At 32.3% G+C, this 21615-nt stretch overlaps 3 protein-coding genes across 7 annotated transcripts in view; all 3 read right to left on the bottom strand.

Moving 5' to 3' along the window:
- The window catches only part of LOC108913314, an 89809-nt gene extending 84052 nt beyond the window's left edge, over nt 1-5757 (bottom strand). For all 5 annotated transcript variants that reach the window (XR_002763052.1, XR_002763053.1, XM_023455076.1 and 2 more), the window contains exon 1: nt 5543-5757. Coding sequence is in view for 3 of the 5 variants with exons in the window: in XM_023455076.1 (XP_023310844.1) it covers nt 5543-5588 (46 nt within the window). In the remaining 2 variants the exon portion in view is untranslated. The remainder of the gene's footprint in view (nt 1-5542) is intronic.
- A 3737-nt stretch (nt 5758-9494) lies between these two features.
- On the bottom strand, nt 9495-13037 carry LOC108913306. Its single transcript, XM_018718836.1, has 6 exons — nt 13014-13037; nt 12731-12942; nt 12399-12573; nt 12241-12324; nt 11785-12190; nt 9495-10681 (listed from the first exon to the last, which is right to left on the bottom strand). Exons 1-6 carry the CDS (start codon nt 13035-13037, stop codon nt 9795-9797), a joined length of 1788 nt encoding a protein of 595 aa, XP_018574352.1. The 3' UTR covers nt 9495-9794.
- Nucleotides 13038-13711: 674 nt separating this feature from the next.
- LOC108913310 lies at nt 13712-15624 on the bottom strand. Its single transcript, XM_018718841.2, has one exon. The coding sequence runs from the start codon at nt 15476-15478 to the stop codon at nt 13841-13843; it is 1638 nt and encodes a 545-aa protein (XP_018574357.1). The 5' UTR covers nt 15479-15624; the 3' UTR covers nt 13712-13840.
- Nucleotides 15625-21615: the final 5991 nt, after the last annotated feature.

Below are 21615 nucleotides of genomic sequence, written 5' to 3'. Positions count from 1 at the left end.
CGGTATTACCACCGTATCTAATATCCCTACCGCATTCACGAGACTACGCTTTTAAATAACAAATTATACATGTTGTGGTAATACCTAATGTATTTACAATGTAGAAGCGTATGGGAATAATATCCTGGAAAAGTTAGTGCCTTTGTACCGTTCACTGAAGTTCAACTGTGATTGTTTTTTTTTTTTAAAAATTAAATTCGGTACTTTGATATCTTTAAAATAGTTTTTTAACTTGATATTTTAATTCAAACTTTTAGTATCGTCTATTTTGTCGTTCTACCAGCTGCATTCGATGCAGTCAAGGCAGTCTTTGTTCCCATAAACATTCCGTGGTATCTGCCAATCATAAAAAATGTAAAGTAAATGTTGTATTGCAATAAGATACCTATTATGTCAATTCCCTACATGGCTATATGTATCACAAATTCACAGAGACTAGTTTTACATGTTTTTTTCTTCTAATTACAGCTATAATTAAGCTCTTAACCTTTAGTTACAGCAGCAGCCGTGAGAAATAGAAGCATTTTATGTTGAGTGTTTGATACTGACTTTTCACCAGTACAATGCAATTTTTTATAAATCCCGTTCCTTAAGCGTAGTGTTATGATAAAAATTATACATCTTTTGGAAGAATGAGACTAAAACTTTATTCTGTTGGCCATTCATAAAAAAAAATTCATAATTACAAAAGCAAAACAGTTTCTTTGTTTTAACAAACTAATATTTACTGATGTTTACAAATCAAATTCCATCTATTTGTAACAAATGCTGCCAGGCAAACGCGTTTAATTAATTTATTTTTTTATTTTAAGTAATTAATTAATGCAATAAAATTTGTATTAAAAATTGTTGTTTAAAACCTAAAACCGCAAATATAATACCGCATAGCTGATTCTCGGTTCATGACACTAATATACAGGGTGTTCCAAATAAGAGGGATTCTTCTGTAACTTTGCAACTGTAAAATTTATTAAAAATGGTTTTAATAAAAGTTACCTGACATCATATGGGCCATGTAAAGAAAATATTTTTAGCTTTACAGGGTGTTTCATTTCGCGTGGACGCTAGATAACTTTGTTATTTTAAATGCAATACCCTGTATATTATTGCATTTTTAATATTAGATGGAATTTATTAAATATACATGGTGTTTATAACTTACCGTTTGCGAGATATTCAGTTGCTGTTACATAGCTACTTTTTCGGACATTAGAAAAGCACCTGATTTTTCTGGGAAACTGTTAAGAGATAAGTATGGACAACCTTATATCAGTCGAAAGGGCATTCAATTTTGCATTCACCCATGGGTCATTCCATTTGAAAAAAAAAGTTCTTCAATTAGTAAGAAAAGAACTGATTATCTCGAAAACGGTAAGTTTTAAACGCCATGTACATTTAATAAACTCTACCTAATATTAACCAAGGAATTCAAAAACGCAATAATACATGGGGTGTTCCATTTAAAATAACAAAGTTATGTAACGTCCACATGATTTCAGGCAACTTTTATTAAAACCATTTTTTTTTTATAAATTTCACAGTTACAGAAGAATCCCTCTTAGGTGGAACACCCTGTATAATCTTGATAATTTTGATCGATTATTTCGAAAACGTTTAGCTTTAGGTACAAGGGAGCTTTAACAATTTTGACTTATTTTTAATGTATCTTGTCGACAATGCAATAACATACAAAGCCTAAATTTTCAAAATTGAAATCGAAGTAGTAGTAATCTGAAATATTATAATGGGCCGTCACGTAAAATGGGCTGCCTTACGCATCTAAATCTCTGTCTGTACCCCTAAGGCTATTCACCTCAAAAAGGAAAATAGGAACTCAACCAATTTACGCCGAAAGAATTTTATATTACGATGGACGACACAATAAATTACAAAGCGCCTGGAGAAAGTCAATAAAAGGAATCTATTGAGCATTCCGATTAAATATAGCCCGACGTTAAATTGCAATACATATCGTTCGCCTCTACACTTGTCCGGTTAATATGCACGTGTAGTTAGTCACCTCTACGTGCATAACAAAGAAACAATCCGCGGTGTTTAACCCATAATTTATTTAGCAAACTGTTACTCATTTCTTTAATCGCGTACTATTATTTTCCTTTTCCTTCGTCACGTTCGGTTCATTGCATTAGTCTAATAGGCAAAAAATAAAAATAATTAAACGTAGTAGGCGCCAACAAACTTATTTTATGTAATGCATACCAAGCAAGCGAGTGTGTTCTTTTGTTTTGAAGAAACTGCAACTAGGTTAATAAGGCAAGAGATATCCTTTTATTTAATTGCTATATACGCGCATGTCTAAGTCGCCGGTTTTATGCAGATAAACCCCATTCAAGGGGCGGATAATCGGCAATCGCCTTTTAGGGCATTCATACACACAATGGTCCCTGGAGCGGGCGGGACGGAATGGGAGAACGGACGAGCTTGTGATAAAAAAAAGAACACACAAGTGGTAGGCGACGACATGTATTAACCGGCGCATCAGTTTTTGTCTTTTGTCATCATATGGCTCCGGGATAAGAATTACAATGGAGTTCCTATCGAGCCAATCAAATTCATTACGGCTTAAATGTCAAGGCAAGGCATACGTGATTGTCATAAAGCGAAAAAAAATTTAGTTCTGGACGTACATACAAGTGATTTATTGAAGAGAGATAATGCTGGTAATTTTCGTATAGAAATATTAAACAATAGTCGGCCTCCATTTTAAGCAAAATACGTTCATTGTGTGCTAATGCGATGTGTTTAGTCGTAAATATTTTACGAACAAGTTTTGTTTTTAATTATAGGTACTTGTTAGCGAAAAAAATATTCGTGGGTTTATTAAAGTCGTGACGATTTAAATAAATCTGCAAAAAAACAAGCAGGGTCTATTCCATTAAGACAATTAAACAACATATCCCAATGGGTAGCTTTTTTGTGAAAATAGTGAAAAAACACGCAATTTGCCAACTTCTTTGGAGTTACCTACCGGTTGTAGAGTGCAATAAAATGTATAATTTTTTTAAGTTTTCAGGGTTTACGATCTAATTAGCCTGGACTATGTTATTTTCAAGGTATTTAAATAAAATTTGGTATAGAAAGATTTTGAGGTAGACGGAAATGAACTTTTTTTAAATTTTATAGAAACAGGAAGTGATTAGCATCTGATTATTTCAACGCTGATTACCAATATTCTCTTCACTTATTTATATTCTCAAGAAAAAAAGAGAACGGTTAAAATTTATTGTTTTTATTCCAATCTTACACACTTTTTCAACATTTTTCTTTTGGAGCAGACAATATTGTATTAAATTTGTGATTACGCTGAAAGTTTTGGCAGACCAACGAACAATTATTAAATACATGTCCTATTAAAGATAACAACATTGAGCATGCGTTTATTACAGAAATTAACACGTTTAATTTTAATGGCGTTTTTTAGAGTAACAGCGCCCTAGTTACTATGCATTAATATGCCCAAGTGTATCATAAAACGGCAATTCGAATACAAAATCGAGACAGTTAAAATTTTATGCTTCAATTTAATAAGAAATTTTAGAGAAAGGCGGCTAGAAAATAGAAGTTATATGATAATCAGCTTTAATGTGTTTGTTTTCATTAATATATACTCGTACGTTCAGCAGAGACAAAAACTGGTTAAAATCTAATCTTTACTACATCAACTACTAGCTACTGTAGGTCGCCCATTGAAACTCGAGGAGTCAATCTTAAATACTTATTCCGCAAGTAGTAAAAGATCTAGGTCGTCGCTATCAACTTTATTGATCTTATGGATAAAGCTATGCTTCCGTCGACGATAAATTTTACATAAGGTGCCACGGTAAAGTAACTGAAAATGAAAGCACGTCTCGTTACCACTGCAACATCGATTAAGGCAAGTAGGTTAGGTCTTACAGCGTCCCAAATTATTTCCTCATTTGACAGAAGCAACGAACACTCGATTTTAATGTCGATGAAAAAATCGCTCACAAAAATTGACCCTAACCAACGTTAAGTAACAATGATTAAAGAAATCTTTATGCCGATTGCTATGTTGTTCTAATTTGTAATTACGTTCCTAAATGTGCGGTTTCTTGTTTATACTATAAACCACATATAAAACTACAACTATTGGAAAAAAACTTTCGGGACGGGACAGTCAAAATTGTAGTATTCTACCGATTATTTTCATTTGTATCTGAAGGAAATTCCCCTTAAAAAAAGAAAATAACATCAGGTTTTGATAATAAAAAATTGTCCGCCAGACCAGGCTAAGGGTTATCTTATCTCACCCATCACCGTTTGGTACCTACCAAATGTTTTCCGTTGGGTTGTTTATCCTCGACAGCCTCATATACGTACACTCGCGACGACGTTCAACTTCCTGATACCGCAGGTATGCAGAATATCCAACGTAAATATTTAGAAAAAAATGTCTCGAGACTGTAAACAGTGCCATACATAGGTTGTGTTCGCAAAACATTATGAAACGCTGATATACAGCTTCCCGTCTGTGTATTTTAAAAAGTAAACTAACCGTTCCATAAAATAGGGCCAAAGTAGGTCAAAGGGGTAGGCGGTTATTATTACGCGGATCCTGGAATTCGTCGACGGCAATATGCCGAAAAGTTATGTACATATGAGCCAAAAGGACGCAATTTCGAGTTCGTATAAACAAGATATTCGACGTATGTTTAGTTCTTAGCGTTCAGGTTTTCCTGTAAATATTTGGATATCCCTTTGAAACGATTATTTACACTTCAGGCCTTAGAAACTAAGGCCGAACTTTTTCTACAATAAATTAAACAAACAGGACTTCCCTTCTTTAGATTCAGGGTACCTATTAAAATTACAATTAAAGAGATTTTTACACTTTTTTGTCGAGTCCACAATTACTTCCTAGTTACAGATCTCTATAAGAGGTTGAAGAACTCATAAAACAAACCGTATGTGTTTAATCAGATTATTACCCATAAATCCTTAGTTATGTAATTTAATATGTGATAATGCTTTATAAATATATTCTTCGAAATGTTCTTATCACCACCAGTACTGTACTGTACTGTACTGCTGCATCGTCAAAAGGAACTCGATTTTGCAAGCACAATCTCTTATGTCCTATCATTTCATTTCAAGAACTAAGCTATTATTTAGTCTTCACCAGAGAATGTTACAACAGATCCTTAAATAATTTTTCTATATCATCTAATTTCATGTCTCTCCCTCGCTATTTTAACTCGATTTAAAAAAAAATAATTTTTAATTTTAAAATAAAATAATTAAAAGCTACTTCTAATAAATTCAAAAAGTTGTCTTATCAAATCTAGGTACCTATGCAAAACATGTCTAACAACCTAACCTCAATAACCTCAAGACAAAATTCTTAACTGATGATAGATACAGATACATATGCCCTTATGCTTCTGCACCATAATTTACAACCTCTATGCGGAAATAATGATAACAGAGACCAAAGAACCTGTTACGATTCACCTGCTGCGCTATTTGGCGCAGTCCGCAATTACAAAAAGCAAAAACTTACCAAAGAAGTCTTCCCAGGTGTCATCGTTGTATTCCGAGTCAATCATATTTAAGGCACGACAGTCGCCGGGAATCACTGGAAATATTCACATCTCACCACAATTAACACTGTCAGCAGGGGGAGACGCGAAATAGACGCATTTTAACCACGCGAAAGGACCGCCGAAAACTCAACAAGAGACACTTGTTTTGTCGTATCTGCAACACCCAGCCTTCTTGACAGCCGAAACCCGAATGCGTGCATGAAATAAACGCCGCGCGCACCATGCCTAATCGCCCAATCCCAATTGTCAGTGCCTACTATTATTAATTTCCGCGGCACACTGTGTACATACAGTTCAAATTTTTACTGTAAGTTTGTGGTGATAGTTATTTTCTGGGGAAAATTTTAGTTGTATATTCACATCACCCGATTGCGCTCTGATTATTTTTTTATTTCTAGAAACATTTTCCTGTTTTGACTTTTACTGCCACTTAGAAGGAACTTGAGCTCATAAGAAAAAGATTGTAGTCAGATTTATGCATTACATGATTTTTCCATTGAGAATTTAACAATATATATTTGTTTTTCGTAACTAATGAGTTTGTCATAACTCTCGCTTCTCCTCACAGGTATCTTAAATTAAAACAAATTTTTAATTTACTTTTATTGAACTTGATGTGGAGATTGACACTAATTTTAATAATTTCATTATTTTCCGCGACGAAATAAATATTTGCCAGTCAGTTTGTAACAGTAGTTTCATTATGGTGTGGTGTAAACAAAATTAGCATTAATTTATTTAAAAAGTGAAAGATGCCTACACAAAAGTGTAAAAGTTGTAAAACATACATATATATTTTGTACTTACCTATTACGTTAACTGCTATGTTAATCAGACTGAAAACCTCGAAAAAAGATTTTCCAAATTGTTAAAACACAGAAACAGCACAACATTTTTGTAATTCATTAGTTGCAAATGCTTATAGAAGGAATATTTAACGAAAACATCTACTTTGTATAACGCTAAAATAATTTTTGATGCTTGCAACAAAACGAATATACCGCGTCAACGTTTTATCGAAAACTTGACTACGTGGTCTTGAATCATTGGAATTTTGAATTTGTTAAATTCGAGTTTGTTTAAAAATCTAACAGGCCTTGGAAATGCCTGAAGATGAAAAGTTTACCGAAAAAAATGTAGTAGGCTACCAAGTAGATCATTGTACCTGGTTCGAAAAGCAAATCTATATAGCAGACAAAATTCATAGAAACTGTCACAAGGAAATTTTGTAATCATGGGAGGCGCTGTATTTACAGAAATAAAAAAAAACACTGATAAGATCATTTTATTTACATTTTATACAATGGACTTTACATAATATATATAGGAGTTAGGTATAAATACTTACATATTGCACATATAAACACATAGTGTATATTCTCAAAAAAAAAATAAAATAAATTCGCAGATACATGATATATTTAGACACATACACAGTCACACACATATGACAGCTAAATATTTAAAAAAAAGGTCCCTTTAATATTAATATTTACGAATATGAACTAACGTACCTTAAATTTTTAAAATTAATTTACTTATCAGACAAATTGCCTTGACAAAAACTGTTAAAGATTTTCACCAGACTTTTGAAAAAAAATTATTGTATTAGCAGCTGTTAAATGTTAATATACCACATACATACTATTGAGAATCAAAATTTTTTGGCGCCTCTGCAATTTTTACATAAAAATACTGTCAATTTTTTTAACAATTTGCATCAAGTCGAAGGGTTTGAGAATATTGCCCACCTATTAGAACCGGACACACCTGAACTCTATATACTGTCCGTTAAACAACATGAAATATGATTAAACGATTATCACTCGGAGATTCCTTCCTCTCCGAAAATAAATGTATTCGGTTGTTCCCAACAAAAGGAATTGTGGGAGCTACACATAAAGTAATAATAAAAGTACATATTTGGTCCTTACATGCTAATCTCTCGCTACAAGAATCTCACACGAAATATGAATCACAGATTATTTCACGTTAAAATCTATAGGATTAAGGATTGTAAGTCAGAATCTCAACCTTAGGCCCAAATATATTTGTAGGACCTTCAAACATCGAATTCTTGCAAGTCGTCGTGGTCTTACCATCGACATGGACACAACTGATCAACGCTTCGCTAATTTTCATAGTTTTGACTACAAGCACATTAAAAAATGGATTTCGATACACAAATAATGAATATTGAAGTAAGAAATTTTGATTTTGTACAAATACGCTGTAATAAAACAAAGTACAGAACGATTTTCAGTTCACCAACTTGCTTACCACAAACCGCAATGCTCGTTTTGAGAATCGTGCGGATGTTGAGAATAACGGGGCAAATAGCATTGACGAAAGTCATCATCGGAAATTTTAACGTATCGTATAAAAAAAAGCATATCGCGCAGAATTTAGAATGAGAAGATAATTTCGCTCGAAAAAATAATACTATTCACTCTTCCCAGCGTTTTTAAAATTCAATTCTGACGTAAGTCTTTGCTTCTCACAAATTCAAAAACCACACAACCATTGGACTCGCCTACAACATCCATCTATTCAATCATGGTTACAGCTAACTTTTGAGATTATTATTTGCAGTACGTTTTTTTTTCTATTAAATAGTACCCAAAATAAATGTTTGGGGAATTTCATCGAAGAATTTGTAAAAAGTTAAATGGGGAAACTAGTTCAATAACGATGTATTATGGAATTATAAAACGCAGATAATTAATAAAAATAATGTGCATTCAATTCAAAATATTAATTTTGAAAACAAAATTTCACGTTCAAACACGAAATTTTATTACAGTAGTGGAGTTTGAATATGAAACTTCGATTTTGGATGCGAAGTTTTATGTTTAAATCTGAAATATTGATTTTTCATGCAAGATTTCGACTACGAACTTGAAATTTCATATTAGAACTGAAGTTTAAATATGAAATGTCGATTTTTTAACTCATTTTTCAAGTTTAAACTTGAAATTTTGAGTTGCGACTGGAAATTTTGAGTTTTAGCTTGAATTTTTTTAGAACTGTAATTTGAATATGAAATTTCAATTTGGAATCAAAATTTCAAGTTCGAACATGAAATTTCATGTTAGAACTATAGTTTGATTAAGAAATTTCAATTTTAAACATGAGATTTCAATTTTTATAGCAATATTTCAAGTTTGAACCTGAAATTTGGTAATAGAACTGGATTTTAAGCGTTTGGATGTGAAATTTGGTAAATAAAAAACTGAGTTACTATAAATTTCAAACTAAAATACTAATTTTATATGCTAACGTGAAATTTTGAGTTCAAATCCAAAATTTCAAGTTTGAACTCGCTAATTCATTTACAAAAAAAAAAATAAAGAAAGAACAAAAATTTCATTTATCATTAACATAACTTTAGAACAGTTTCTTCACTTATTAACAAATTTATTTATCAAATAAGCGAAAAATTAATAATTAAAATACACCTTGATTTGAGATTTGGATTATTTTAGGACTGCCACGTATTAGACGAACAGTACGCAAACAACCAAGGAATTATCGCAGCCAAATATCGACCGTCTTTATCCGTTTCGTGTATATTTTGTAGTGAAGACGAATATTAAAGCGGAAATATTTTGACAACAAAGCACGGGATTCATAACGTCTGCTGAGGGAATGAATTCTAGGCCTCCGTAAAAAACTAGTGACGAAAAAATTTGGAACAGAATTTACCAAATAAAAAATTTAATGCAAATCCTACGCCTGCTACGATTTTTTTAACTAGTTTTTTTTCGGGTGGGCGAAGTGTAAATTGGTTCAAACGTGCAATTTTCTCTTTTTTGAGATTTATTCAGAAAATAATAAACAAGCAAATGAAAAAATCACTGAAATATATTAGTAGTACATTTAAAAAATTTTTTATACAAAAATGTGAAGGAATTTTTATAAAAATTGGCAAGGAGGCAAAAATTGTTAATACAAATACAATTTTTTTAAAACTGACCCCTCAAAAATCGAATTTCGTGTGAAATTTTTTCGCCACGAAAGTTCTCAACACTCTCAGAAATCGTCCCCAGAGAAACGTCGAGCGTGTCACCTTTCATCATCAAAATATGACTGTATTAATTTTCACCAGCCGTCGTCGATATTTTTTTGCAACGACAACCATTGGCTGTTTGTCCCGGAGGTCTAACATGCACCACAGCCCTTTAATAAAGAGAACTGAGAGAATCAAACCTATATATCGGTTTCCGTACAGGAACTTTTCTTACTCAAACTGTCCGAGGGGCCGTCCTGAAGGCTCTGATACTTCATCTTACCGATCTCCACCGTCTTCAAGAACTCGCTCTCCCCGAACAGGAACCGCTTCACGTTCTTCTCCATTTCGGCGTACTTGACCTTGTCCAACTCCCCGACGCCCCTATTCTTCACCGAATCCGCCCTGGAGTTATCCGAACTGCTCACGTCGTTGTCCAGGTTGTTCTGGATCCACTCGGCCACCCTCTGCTGGTTCCGCATGGAAGCGTCGCTGGAGATAGAGTTGCTCTTGAAGTCGCCGCTCGAGATCGAGCCGAGGTCGTGGGTTTGCACCGCTTCGGTTTTAATCTTGTGGATTCGCTTCGTGTAGACGACGGGCGTCACGGCACTCGATGCCGGGTCGACGCCCGAGGCTTTCGTTTGCGGCTTTCCCTCGAATTTCATCTTGTGGCTTTGCGTGTATAAGACGGGTGCGATGTTATTGTGAGCGTTGTCGAGCAAAATGTTTCTCGTGGCCGACTGTAAAGGCGCTGAGCAATTCTTTGGGTCCTTGTCTGTATGCTCCGGATCCGCTTTCTCTTGGGGTGTCTTGGGTGGCGATTCCTGTAGCTGCTGGTCAGTCTCGGGTTCCGTCTCACTTCCGTCTTGATATACTCTAAGCTCGTTACTTATCACATGATTGTTCGGGTTAATTACGCTATTCTTCGGAGATACGTTTGAATTCGTACTAGATTTAGTATCGTTTAAGAAATTATTCGGTTGAACCTTTACTATATTGTTGACGCCTGGAGTGAGATCGACTGTTTCAAGGGAAGTCGGCACGTTTTTGTTGTTTTTAAAATCGCTGCTCCTAACTATCTTCATGCCTGGAAACGCAGAATTTTTTGTATTGGAACCCGTTTCACGTTTACTCGTTTTGAAGCAATAAATTGGCCAAGTTTCACGATATCTACCTATCTTTCTAATGCGCACTGACCGCATAAATGCATATGTCAATGTATTTTTTAATTTTTTTTTCACTATTGTAGATGTATTTATTTAAATGAATTCAAAAATTAAAAAAATTAAGTGAACTAACATCAACAAGGGCTTGTGATTCCTCATAAATAAAAGTTTTTTAAAAATCTCAAGTTCAAACATGAAATTTCTCATGATAGAAAGAAGTTTGATTGTGAAATTTTGATTTTGAATCCTAAATTTGGAATTTTAATTTGAAATTTCAAATTTTAATACGAAATTTCAACTGAAAACTAAAAATTTCATGATAGAAGTGAAGTTTAATATGAAATTTCGATTCTAAATGCAAAGTTTTATGTTTAAATGTGAAATTTTCATTTTGAATCCTAAATTTGGAATTTCAATCTGAAATTTCAAATTTTAATGCGAAATTTCAAATGAAAACTAAAAATTTCATGATAGAAGTGAAGTTTGAATATGAAATTTCGATTCTAAATGCGAAGTTTTATGTTTAAATGTGAAATTTTGATTCTGAATCCTAAATTTGGAATTTTAACCTGAAATTTTAAATTTTAATGCAAAATTTCAACTGAAAACTAGAAATTTTATCTTAGAACTGGACTTTGATTAAGAAATTTCGATTTTAAATGTGAGATTTCAATTTTTATTGATATATTTCGAGTTTGAACATCAATTTATTAGGATTGTTTCTTCTGGTGCAACAAATATAACGAATTGCTTCAATATCTTGTCCAAGTTTTCCAGAAATTTATTGCGCTAAAAATTGATAAATGTAAAACGGGTTTTAATGATGAAATTGTGATTAATTATGTATCGAAAACATTACACGATCCTTCCGCTTATAACTTTTGAACGAACAAACAAATCGAAACTAACCCTCAAAATCAACCCTCTGAACTATAACGGTTTATAACTCAACAATTGACGTCTTAAAAAAGTGAATGACTGACGTTTACAACATCAAAACACATAAACAATTTAACTTACTAACCAACTGAAGTAAACTGAACGTTCTCGTTACACCTAAGACACAACATTTCGCAGTAATCCCCCGTCTGACTCCCGATACTGTGATGCGTATCCTCGTAGATTATCCTCAAATTCTTCGAGCAGGTGCAGGTATCACAATGTTTGGCTAGCGCCTTCTCCTTCTGGCGCTCCTCCAACACCTTCGCCATTATAGCGGCGGATACTATGTCCACCGACGGAGCCTCGACGTCCGGCTCTATTTTCTTCTCCGGCCTGGGAGACTTCGGCACTGAATAAACCATGGCGGTGGGAGGGAATGTGGGAATTGGCACTTTAATACTTTTCGCTTCCGAGACGGCTTTGCGTTCTTCCGGTTTCTTTTTGTGGGTCATGTAATTGGATACCTGAGACTGCACCTCCGGCGGCAACTAAAACATGGTCTTATAATAAACCGTGTGGAGCTAAGCGTCGTACATACCGAATCGAACTTGTGGGCCACAAAGTTGCTCTGTTTGCATTGCAGGAATTGAATCGCCAAAGATACGTCGTTTTTGTACCTTTCCTAAAAAAAACGGTTCAAATAAATTTGTAATAAATCCAATTTGTATCGATCCAAGACAATTCAAATATACTCACGTTATCATCCGTAAGCTTTTTGATGGCGTAATTTGCCTCTGCTAGTTTGTGTGACAGTGTAGCGACGTCTTTTGTCAAAGCATTTTTTTCCGTCTCACAAGCATCTACCAATTTCAACAACTTATCTTCTAGCCCTTGGTTTACCCTTTGAACTCTTCTATGAGCTTCATATAACCTATGAAAATTAGTAATGAAATATTCAGAACATCGACATTCAGATGATTATCAAAAATACAAAGCTGTCAAAAACTTCAATAAACATAAATGTTTGCATATGTTACATTTGTTCTCATGACAATATAATATAAGAATATTCAGGCGTTTACACCCACCTTTTATATTTATCCTGCCATGTCAACAATTCCTCTCTCACGGCTACCAATTCGCCACTAGGGAACCTGTTAGCTTCATTCAAAAAATTAGTTTCCATCGTAACAATATGCGTTTCCTTTTCTACAAGTCGTTGCTTTAAATTCTCTATTTCTACATGCAGCTGAACATCGTGATCAGTGGATATGCAACGTTTACATGTACAACCACATTCCTGAAAATGTCCGTCTTATTTTAACTTTCCCTCTTATTTTCACAGGATTATATAAGATTTGATCGCCTTACCTTACACTTATTCTTGTTAGCCATATTAAATATTTATGTACAAAAAAAATACTGACTTGGGAAGCTCAATATAAGCATATTTTTATGATTCACTTAATAGGGTACAATACCACTTTGATAAATGAGTAAATACCACAGTCTCTGCGCCGTATGGAAATTAATTTACTACTTATGGATTAAAAACGGATAAATAAATCTGATAATTTGCAATTATATCTTTATCATACGTGTTCCTTATGTAAAAATAATGTTTGACACTTCTCACTTTTGACAGGTATTGAAGATGACAACACAACATGATAAAAACCTGAAAAACATGCTGGCAACTGTAAAAGTTAAAAAATTGTGTTCGTTGAATTTGCAGTATTTGCACACTAGGTTAGGTTCGGTGGAGAAAATTGCACCGGTCGTAATATCAATACCGTAGACAAAGATTAAAACGAACTGGTACAGAAAGGGTAAATAATGGAAATGAAAGAAAAATCTGAAATCTGTGCCTTGTTACAAAAACGTGAAGCTTGAAAAATGAGATGTTAATATCAAATTCAAATAAATTACTAAAAATTAATTTTGCAAAAAATTTAAAAATGTAAAATTTAAAGCTTGTATTGGTAAATAATAAACCCAAATACATTTAGGTATATCATTTTAGGGAGAGTAAGAACATGTCAATATAAAAATTTTATTAGGTACATAAAATAATATAGTACATCATCTTTAAAATCATGGTACAATATTAACAGAAAAAAAAGTTACTCCAAAAAGCATTAAATTCTGTATAGACGAATACATCTAATGCGTGTACTGACAAATAAATAAATAATTAGTTATTCTATTTCTAATCTGTAGTTATCAATGTCTTCGCACAGAGAATTAAACTTTGTCGCCCACTGCTCCAGCTCCGCTTCTTCCTTTCTCGTCATTTCCCTTTTATGTTTATCTTGAGTCGATACCTCATTGTTATCATATAATTTCTTCTTTTTGCGATTTTTCGATATATATATTTTGGTGTTTTCATCGAAATTAATAACTGGTTCTTCGTCTTCGAACAACTTCACACCAAAATTTTTATTTACAGGCTCTTTTAATAAATTCTGTGATGTATAGAAATTTCTACCTAATTTCTCAGTATTTGATATTGGGATTTCAGTGACAGCCGGAATTTCAACTGTATTGTTTCTTTGAACGTTTATATCATTAGGGATATTATTTGCGTTTAGTGTTTTAGGTCCAAGGATATTACGATTCTGTTTATTTTCTTGTAACGATTTTGGCCGCTGAACAATAGAATTTTCACTGTCAAAGAAACTTAGATGAGGAATGTTTTCTTTGTTCGCTGTATCGTGAAACAATCCAGAATCTTTAATCGGACTAGATTTATTCACACACTTTTTGGGTCTTTTGGGTATTTGGGCAAAATGCTCCTCGATCTTTTCCAACTGTGCGTAATCTATTATCATATCCTGCTGAAGACACGGTAAAGCCGTTTTCTTTATACTTAAGTAGTGGGGATTACGCTTCAAGTGCTCGTTAAATCTCCAAGGGGGACTGCATACCCTATTCAGCAAAACTGTGCTATTAGCATTCGGTTGTAAGTGCTCGTCTAAAAACCAATCGTCAGATTGATCAAGGGTAATATCGCTAAGAACTTGTATATTTTTATTAGTTTTTTTCGGACTGTGAAGCAAACAAACTTCTTTGGAATTATTATTCTGCGCATTGTGCTCATAAAATGCTTCATTTTCTTTGTTTCCTCCCAAAGCGTTTTCACCTATATCATCATCATTATAGTGACCTACATCGTCAACATATTCTGGTGAACCGTTCTGTTGAATTGGACAATGCATATGGTGTTCATTTTGAATCGGAGGAGGGTTTTTATTTAATTTACCGTTATTAACCCTTTTCATTACCTTCTGAAGAATTTCTTGCACTGCTGCATCGTAAGTATTACATATTTTAGATTTGGTAGTTTTGTATTTTTTCGTGTTCTTTTTTGACGCTTGCTTTGAGGACTTTACTTTCTTCTTTTTATTACGTTTAGCCTTGTCTTCATCTCTGTTCTCAGAATCAGCTTCATCAAATTCATACAAATCGTCATTGTCCTTGAGTTTATCGTCCGTTACATGTTCGTAAACCAAATGTTTCCCACGGTTACCTTCAACTACACTATTTACATTTTTATTCACTGCAACTAATTCGTTTTTATGCACTCCATCTTGTACTTGGTTTAGTGTATTTAAAGGAAGCTTTTCCAATATAATTTTACACTTTTTATTCACATTCTGTCTCTTCTTTTTACCATAACTGGCATTTTGTTTTTTATTGTTCGACTGTATTAATTCCATGCAATCATTTTTATGTTGCAACTGTTCTTGGTGTTTATACCTCTGGACTACTAGAGGTTTTTTAGTTAATATCACAGCCAACTCTTTTATAATAGGGTTTTGTTTCGTTTCTTCCATTATACGTCACAAATTATTCTCAAAATTATTAACTTTTTTTTCTTTACATTCCATAATTATTTGGAAATGCATTTATAAAAAAAATTATTACTACAACCCGCGAATTTCTGATAGCACAACATAAACAACTTAATTTTATTTGATATTTGACAGATATATTGAAAAGACCGAAATGACCACACTCCACAGAAATTATTGCGCTTGCGTTCTACGGAGCACGACGGTGGTAAACTGTGGTGGTAAACGATTAGTCAATTTTATCCCCATATCTATTTTTAATATCTAGTGAATTTGCCACTAGATGGCAACAAAAGCAATGGGGTAATTCTCTGGTAATTTAATTACATTGAATACAAAAAAAAGTGAGGAATGTAATGAATTATAATTAAAATCAAGTAGCTAAATACAATGTATTTATTACCTAATAGAGGTTTATGAAATTCATTTGACCTGCTCAGATTACTGTTTTTGTCCTTATTATTCTTATGTATTAGAGAGATGCTTTGTTTAGATCTTTACAAGCTAATTTTTGTAAACCTATTGTACCTACTTATTAGGCCGTTGTACATACAAAAGCGAAAACATAGTATCTTTATTTAACTTTTCAGTTATCAAGGTCTACATTTTGTCATCGATTTACCAGCATTGCTGGCTGCCAAGTCACTCACTGCTCACTGATTTTTGTAGCGAACTTTTTGTATACCTAGCTTGTATCCGGTACGTATCGACAGATCCAACTCACGTTTACGTATCGCATACAAAATTAGTTACACTTTTAATTAAAATTGCATATTTTAAATATCTAGCTGGTACCCGTCAAGGTTAATTTTTTCTATATTGCAAAAGAATAACCTCGACGGAATATAACAAACGCAATGAGTCACGGTATTTACCTACATTGCCCCAATTGTTTCAGAACGATTTCATGACGAGTGGTATTCTTTTACAAAATTTGGCACTGAGTTTTAATTAATTTCCGGTGAATTTTTGCTCTTATTAAATACCTATTGTACTTGCACCATAGGCGTCGATTTGCGAGGTTTTGGATGTCATATAACTCTCAGAGAAAGTATATTAGTCACAAAGCAAATCTGCCTACTAACAAATTGCTGTCAATTTAAAAAAAATTCATTCGTTTCACCCAAAGGGGTTTAAATTTCTCGTTTATTTTTTAAATACGATTCTTAATCAATTATTTAAAAACTTTCTATCTGTTCAACAGAAAAATGATACAAACGAATATGGTATCCAGTGTTTTTTATAGAAATGTATTCCCTTCCATTTTCTTAATGAACCCAGGAATAATGAATTAGTAGCGACGAAGTTTATCAACGTTAAAAGGTCTTATTTATCTACCAAATTGCTACACTTTGCTCCTATTTTTTGCCCTTAAGGCATTTCAATTAGGGACAATCTCAAGTTTAGCGGGTTTCTCGATTCTGTTTTTTGCGACTTCACTTGATTGTCCGAATCCTGGTACAGCTGCGGAACAATAAAGTGTTGTAATACTCCAGTCGAATTATAGTTTAAACGCGGAAAAATAATAGTAGACATGCACTCTATGACGGGGAAGAGTATGTAGAATAATAATATCAAAAAAGTTTGAACGACCATATCAGTCAATTTTCACCCAAAAATACTTTTAAACCTCTTTTTTTGAAGGAAATTTTATCTACTTTTTTATGAAGCAATGTCTATACCTATCTTTACTCAAAAAACACTAGAGGCAAAAGAATAAAAAAAAATCAAAAAATCGAATATTTTGCTTTTTTTCAAATTGTTCATTAATGATTTATTGCCTAAAATTCTTTTAAATTTTTTAAATAAGCCAATTCATAATGAAATAAAAAATACTATTTCAATAATAAATGTTACGTTCATCCAACTATTTTTATTTTATAAACTTGTGTATATTTAGGTCAATTGTTTTGACTTGCTTTAATTGTGTACGTCGTATTTGAATTTACTTTTTCTAGTGATTGCAAATTTCGCAGTACAGGAAATTGTTGTAAAGTTGCATTTAAAAACAAAATATTTCGTAGCTATTTGGATAAAAATTGTAACTATTAACTGTTAATATGTTAATTTTAACTAATGTGGGTGCGATGGAAGCAAAAAATCGCGAAATCTAATCCAAAACAGCTTTTTACTCAGGGCTGAAAATATGTGAAGCCGATACTGTTCACGTCACATTGTGTTATCTAAATCCCTAACAAAAAATCCGTTCGGTTACTTATAAGAAAAACGGTGCCTTCGAATATGTTAAATTTAGATAATTTTACCGTTGAATTTACAATTACTCAACTTCAGTTTTAATAAAATCAGTTTTTAGTTAGTTAGCTTTTAGTGAAATGTTGTTTTTGTAACAATTCCGACTGTATCATAAAAGTTAATTAATATTTGAACTTGAAAAATCGGTATGTCGGTTCGAATTTTTTTAATGTTTCTCTGGGTGCGACTACTTTATTGCATTTTTCTTGTGGTTAACTACAATTACATATACCTATTCGTATAATGGTTCTAATGTCTTCAATAATTAGAGGACGCGGTGAGTAACAGTAATAAAATACCAAATGGCTGAACGTTTTTTGTATGATTTGTTTAGCCACAAGCAAGCCTGTAAAATATAGTGTATAGAATGTAACATAAGAAATTAATGTACATATACAGGGTGCTCCAATATTTCGTATACGTGTTGCTTCAAGATGAAGGGTTTGTTATTTTTTTAGATCATTACGAATGATTTAGTTGATAAGTCAAACAACAACAAACTTTCAGACTGTTCTCTTTCTTATAAGAACTGTTGAAGTCATGAAATTATCAATTTTAACACCGTGGAAATGGAATTTAATTAATTATTAACTAGCAGTAGTAAATATAATTGCCAGTGGGTAGTCTCTAAGAAAAAATAAATTAGAGACGTACCTACACAGTTGTGTTCTAAGTGTAAAATTATTATCAAGTAATTCTAAACAAACATTTCCGAGTCAGTGCACAATAATTATAAATGCGAAATATTGATTATTTTATTCCAGTAGCGTAACGTGAAAAAGGAAACTAATAAAATGTGAGTCTGAAATAATTTGGTTCCGGTCCTGTCCCGACCAAGTCTGCCGTTTGCTTGTGAGGCAGTTAAATTTTAAAAGATGCGTTGGTGTTAAACAACTTTCTTTCAAATGAATATTATATTTCAAGTTTCTCAGACACTTCAACTGTCAGTTTAACAAAATTATTCACAAAAATTGCTTTCATAAATTAATCATATTTTAGCGGTTGTTGCGGCTGTAACAAGATATTATGTATTTCATAGGTCCCACTGGGATTAATAATAATTAATAAGTATCATGTAAATTTTGTGCATATAGCGATAAATATTCACAATTAAGTGATTTTCTAAGTTTGTGCAAGAAATGCCAATCTTCGTATTCCTTGTAAGTTGTATGAACTGATATTTTCCCTAACCACGCGTGTGTCACGGCTAACGTCACTAGATTAAAAAATACACAAGTCACAAGAAGTAAAGGATAAAAATATTTTTAGGTTATCTTCAAAAGGCTATAACTTTACGAAAAATGGTTGTAGGACAACAAATAAAGAAGCTAATTGAAGCTTGATGTTTCTAGTTTCTGGATCTGAAAGTCAAAAATTTTTATCGTAGACCACCTTTCAAGAAAACATAAGAAATCCTGCGGAAAAATTTTTTCTTCGCTTTCAAAAGGTCCACAAACTTTTCCAATAATTTTTTTCTTTATCCCCCCACCACGCGAGGCAAGATAAGAGAGAGGATGGGAAAAATATAAATTATATAGGTAGAAATAAGTACCTACAGTGAATTCATTTTTTTTAAAAATATTTTTAATAAAATCTTTTTAAAACAAGAAAAACAAAAAATATAAATAACTAAAAAAATTAAAAAATTCAACGAAAATTTGATGGATTCCGATATATAAAAATTTATTTTTTTTTAGTTTAAAATTTCAGAGCTAAATTTTAAAATATGGAAATGTATTTTTTTTATATTTTTAAATTCTTTTGTCAATAAATATTTATACTAATTTAATGCAACTGTTTTTTTTTTAAATAAAATGTATTAATTTTCTAAATTACAGTTAAAGTAAATAAAATATTTTATTAGAAATTTCTAATCTAATATTTTCTTATAATTAGCTTAAGAAAATGTTTGTACTTTTGTACTTACTTATCTTAAAAACGAAAAAATCTTTTTTCTACAAAACTGTTAAAAGTGGGCTTTTAACACTAGTGTTAAAAGTGATTTTATTTTGTTCGTGAAGTTAAAAAACTCGCTACGCTCGTTTTTTAATCATCTTCACTCACAAAATAAAATCTTACTTTTAACACGTATATCATAAATAGCTATTTTCGTTTTTGATAGATATATGTACTTAGTAGTTTAAAAAAGTTTTCTTTTAAATAACTAATACATTTGTTTGTCAATTGACATTGGGCTAGGCTCAAAATTTTTATTATAAAAAGTTCTACAAGTTTTGTATAAGTAAATCATTTTTTTTTCTAAAATGTTTGTTTTTTTTTTTAATGAAAATAAACTCTTTTTTTTTGTTAACTTTGGACTCCATTTTGAAAATGAAGCCCTAACATTCAGCTGGAGTAGTTCATTTAATTCTACGGAATTTTTCCTAAATTTTACGTGTTTTTGTTTTCTGAACTAAATTTTAGCAAAAAAAAACAAGCATTTTCGACAATTTGACTGGCCTATAATCACAATCATAATAATCTCGATTGTTTTGTTATATGAAACCATAAATTACAATAAATGATTAATGATTACAGTAATTTTTTCTGAAAAATTCAATTAATTTACCTTTTAAGCGTAGAAAAATCCCAGTGATGTAACTGAAAAAGTGAAAGGAAAATTACAATAACGACGATGAATATTCAGATATTTTTGTTTAACTTTTATTACCTACTGAAACTGAAAATCCAAACCGAAAGTGGAAAATTAAGTTTTTGTAATCACTAATCAGTATTCGGTTGTTAGGATTTTTGAAAGGTTCATTAATTTGTTACTTTTGAAAAAAAACTAAATATTTAAAATTTTTTGGTCGGGTGTTGTCCAATGTTGCCTAACATCGTAAACTAGCTTCTTACACAATATTATTGTTTTATTAGCAATTTGAAATATCTGCTTATAATAATATAAAATATGTCCTACTTTATATAATTCGGTAATTATTTGGCAATTTCAATTTTAATGGAATTAAAAATTTACATTTTTTGTCGAGGTGGCAAAATATAAAGTATTATGAAAGTAATAACAAAAATATATCCCTATATTCTACGAATGTATCTAAAATAATAAAATTTTGAGAATTCTTATCTGTTATATTTAATTTAAGTGAATTTGGGAAAACCTAAATTTCCATAAATGAAACATCTCCATTTTGCCCTGACTCACCCCATTCGTAGAATTTGGACTGTGAAAAACTTCTTTCAGTTCCCCTACGTCAAACGTTTTACCTAAAAAAAAAAACGGTCAAATATCTCGACGATAATTTTCAAGGTCACCACATTCCAAGGTTTCAAATATTTCAATAATTATTAATAATGATCAGCTGATGCCGATTAACATAACAACTAAATGACTTGATTCCATTTAACAGCTTTTTCTGGGTTCGGGCCCGATCAAAGTTAGAAACGGAAAAAAAATTGACCCTGCCCTACAAACGAGAAATCTGCGTTGAAGGAAAAATATTCGCCCTCTCTCACCCACTGCAGAAGGTAGGAGGGCTTACTGCTGTGTGCAATTTTTGGTAGTAAAAATATATACAGGGGGTTATAATAATAATTGACCTACGTAAAAGTAGCATAGACGTTGTTCGATGGCAAAAATCTAGGTAGACGAGACTGATATTGCGAGAAACAAGTACTTTATGGTCCAGCTAGCACTGCTGGCAATCCTACGCGTGAAATAAAAATATGAATCTCGCACTTACAGAGGGCCCCTTCGGATATTACAAACGACAATCACGTTTATAATCTATGTGATGCAAACGAGGTGAAAGGAAAAACGTTGGCAACTTAAATTATTTTTAATAAGTCAAACTTCTGGGCAAAAAACCAAAAAAAAATCGGTAATTAATTTAGATTATTCGATTTTT

Source organism: Anoplophora glabripennis, unplaced genomic scaffold (assembly GCF_000390285.2).
Source record: "Anoplophora glabripennis isolate ALB-LARVAE unplaced genomic scaffold, Agla_2.0 scaffold534, whole genome shotgun sequence".
Lineage (NCBI taxonomy): Eukaryota > Metazoa > Arthropoda > Insecta > Coleoptera > Cerambycidae > Anoplophora > Anoplophora glabripennis.
Note: the sequence above shows the minus strand (reverse complement) of the source record. Positions and strands in the feature narration are given on the sequence as shown.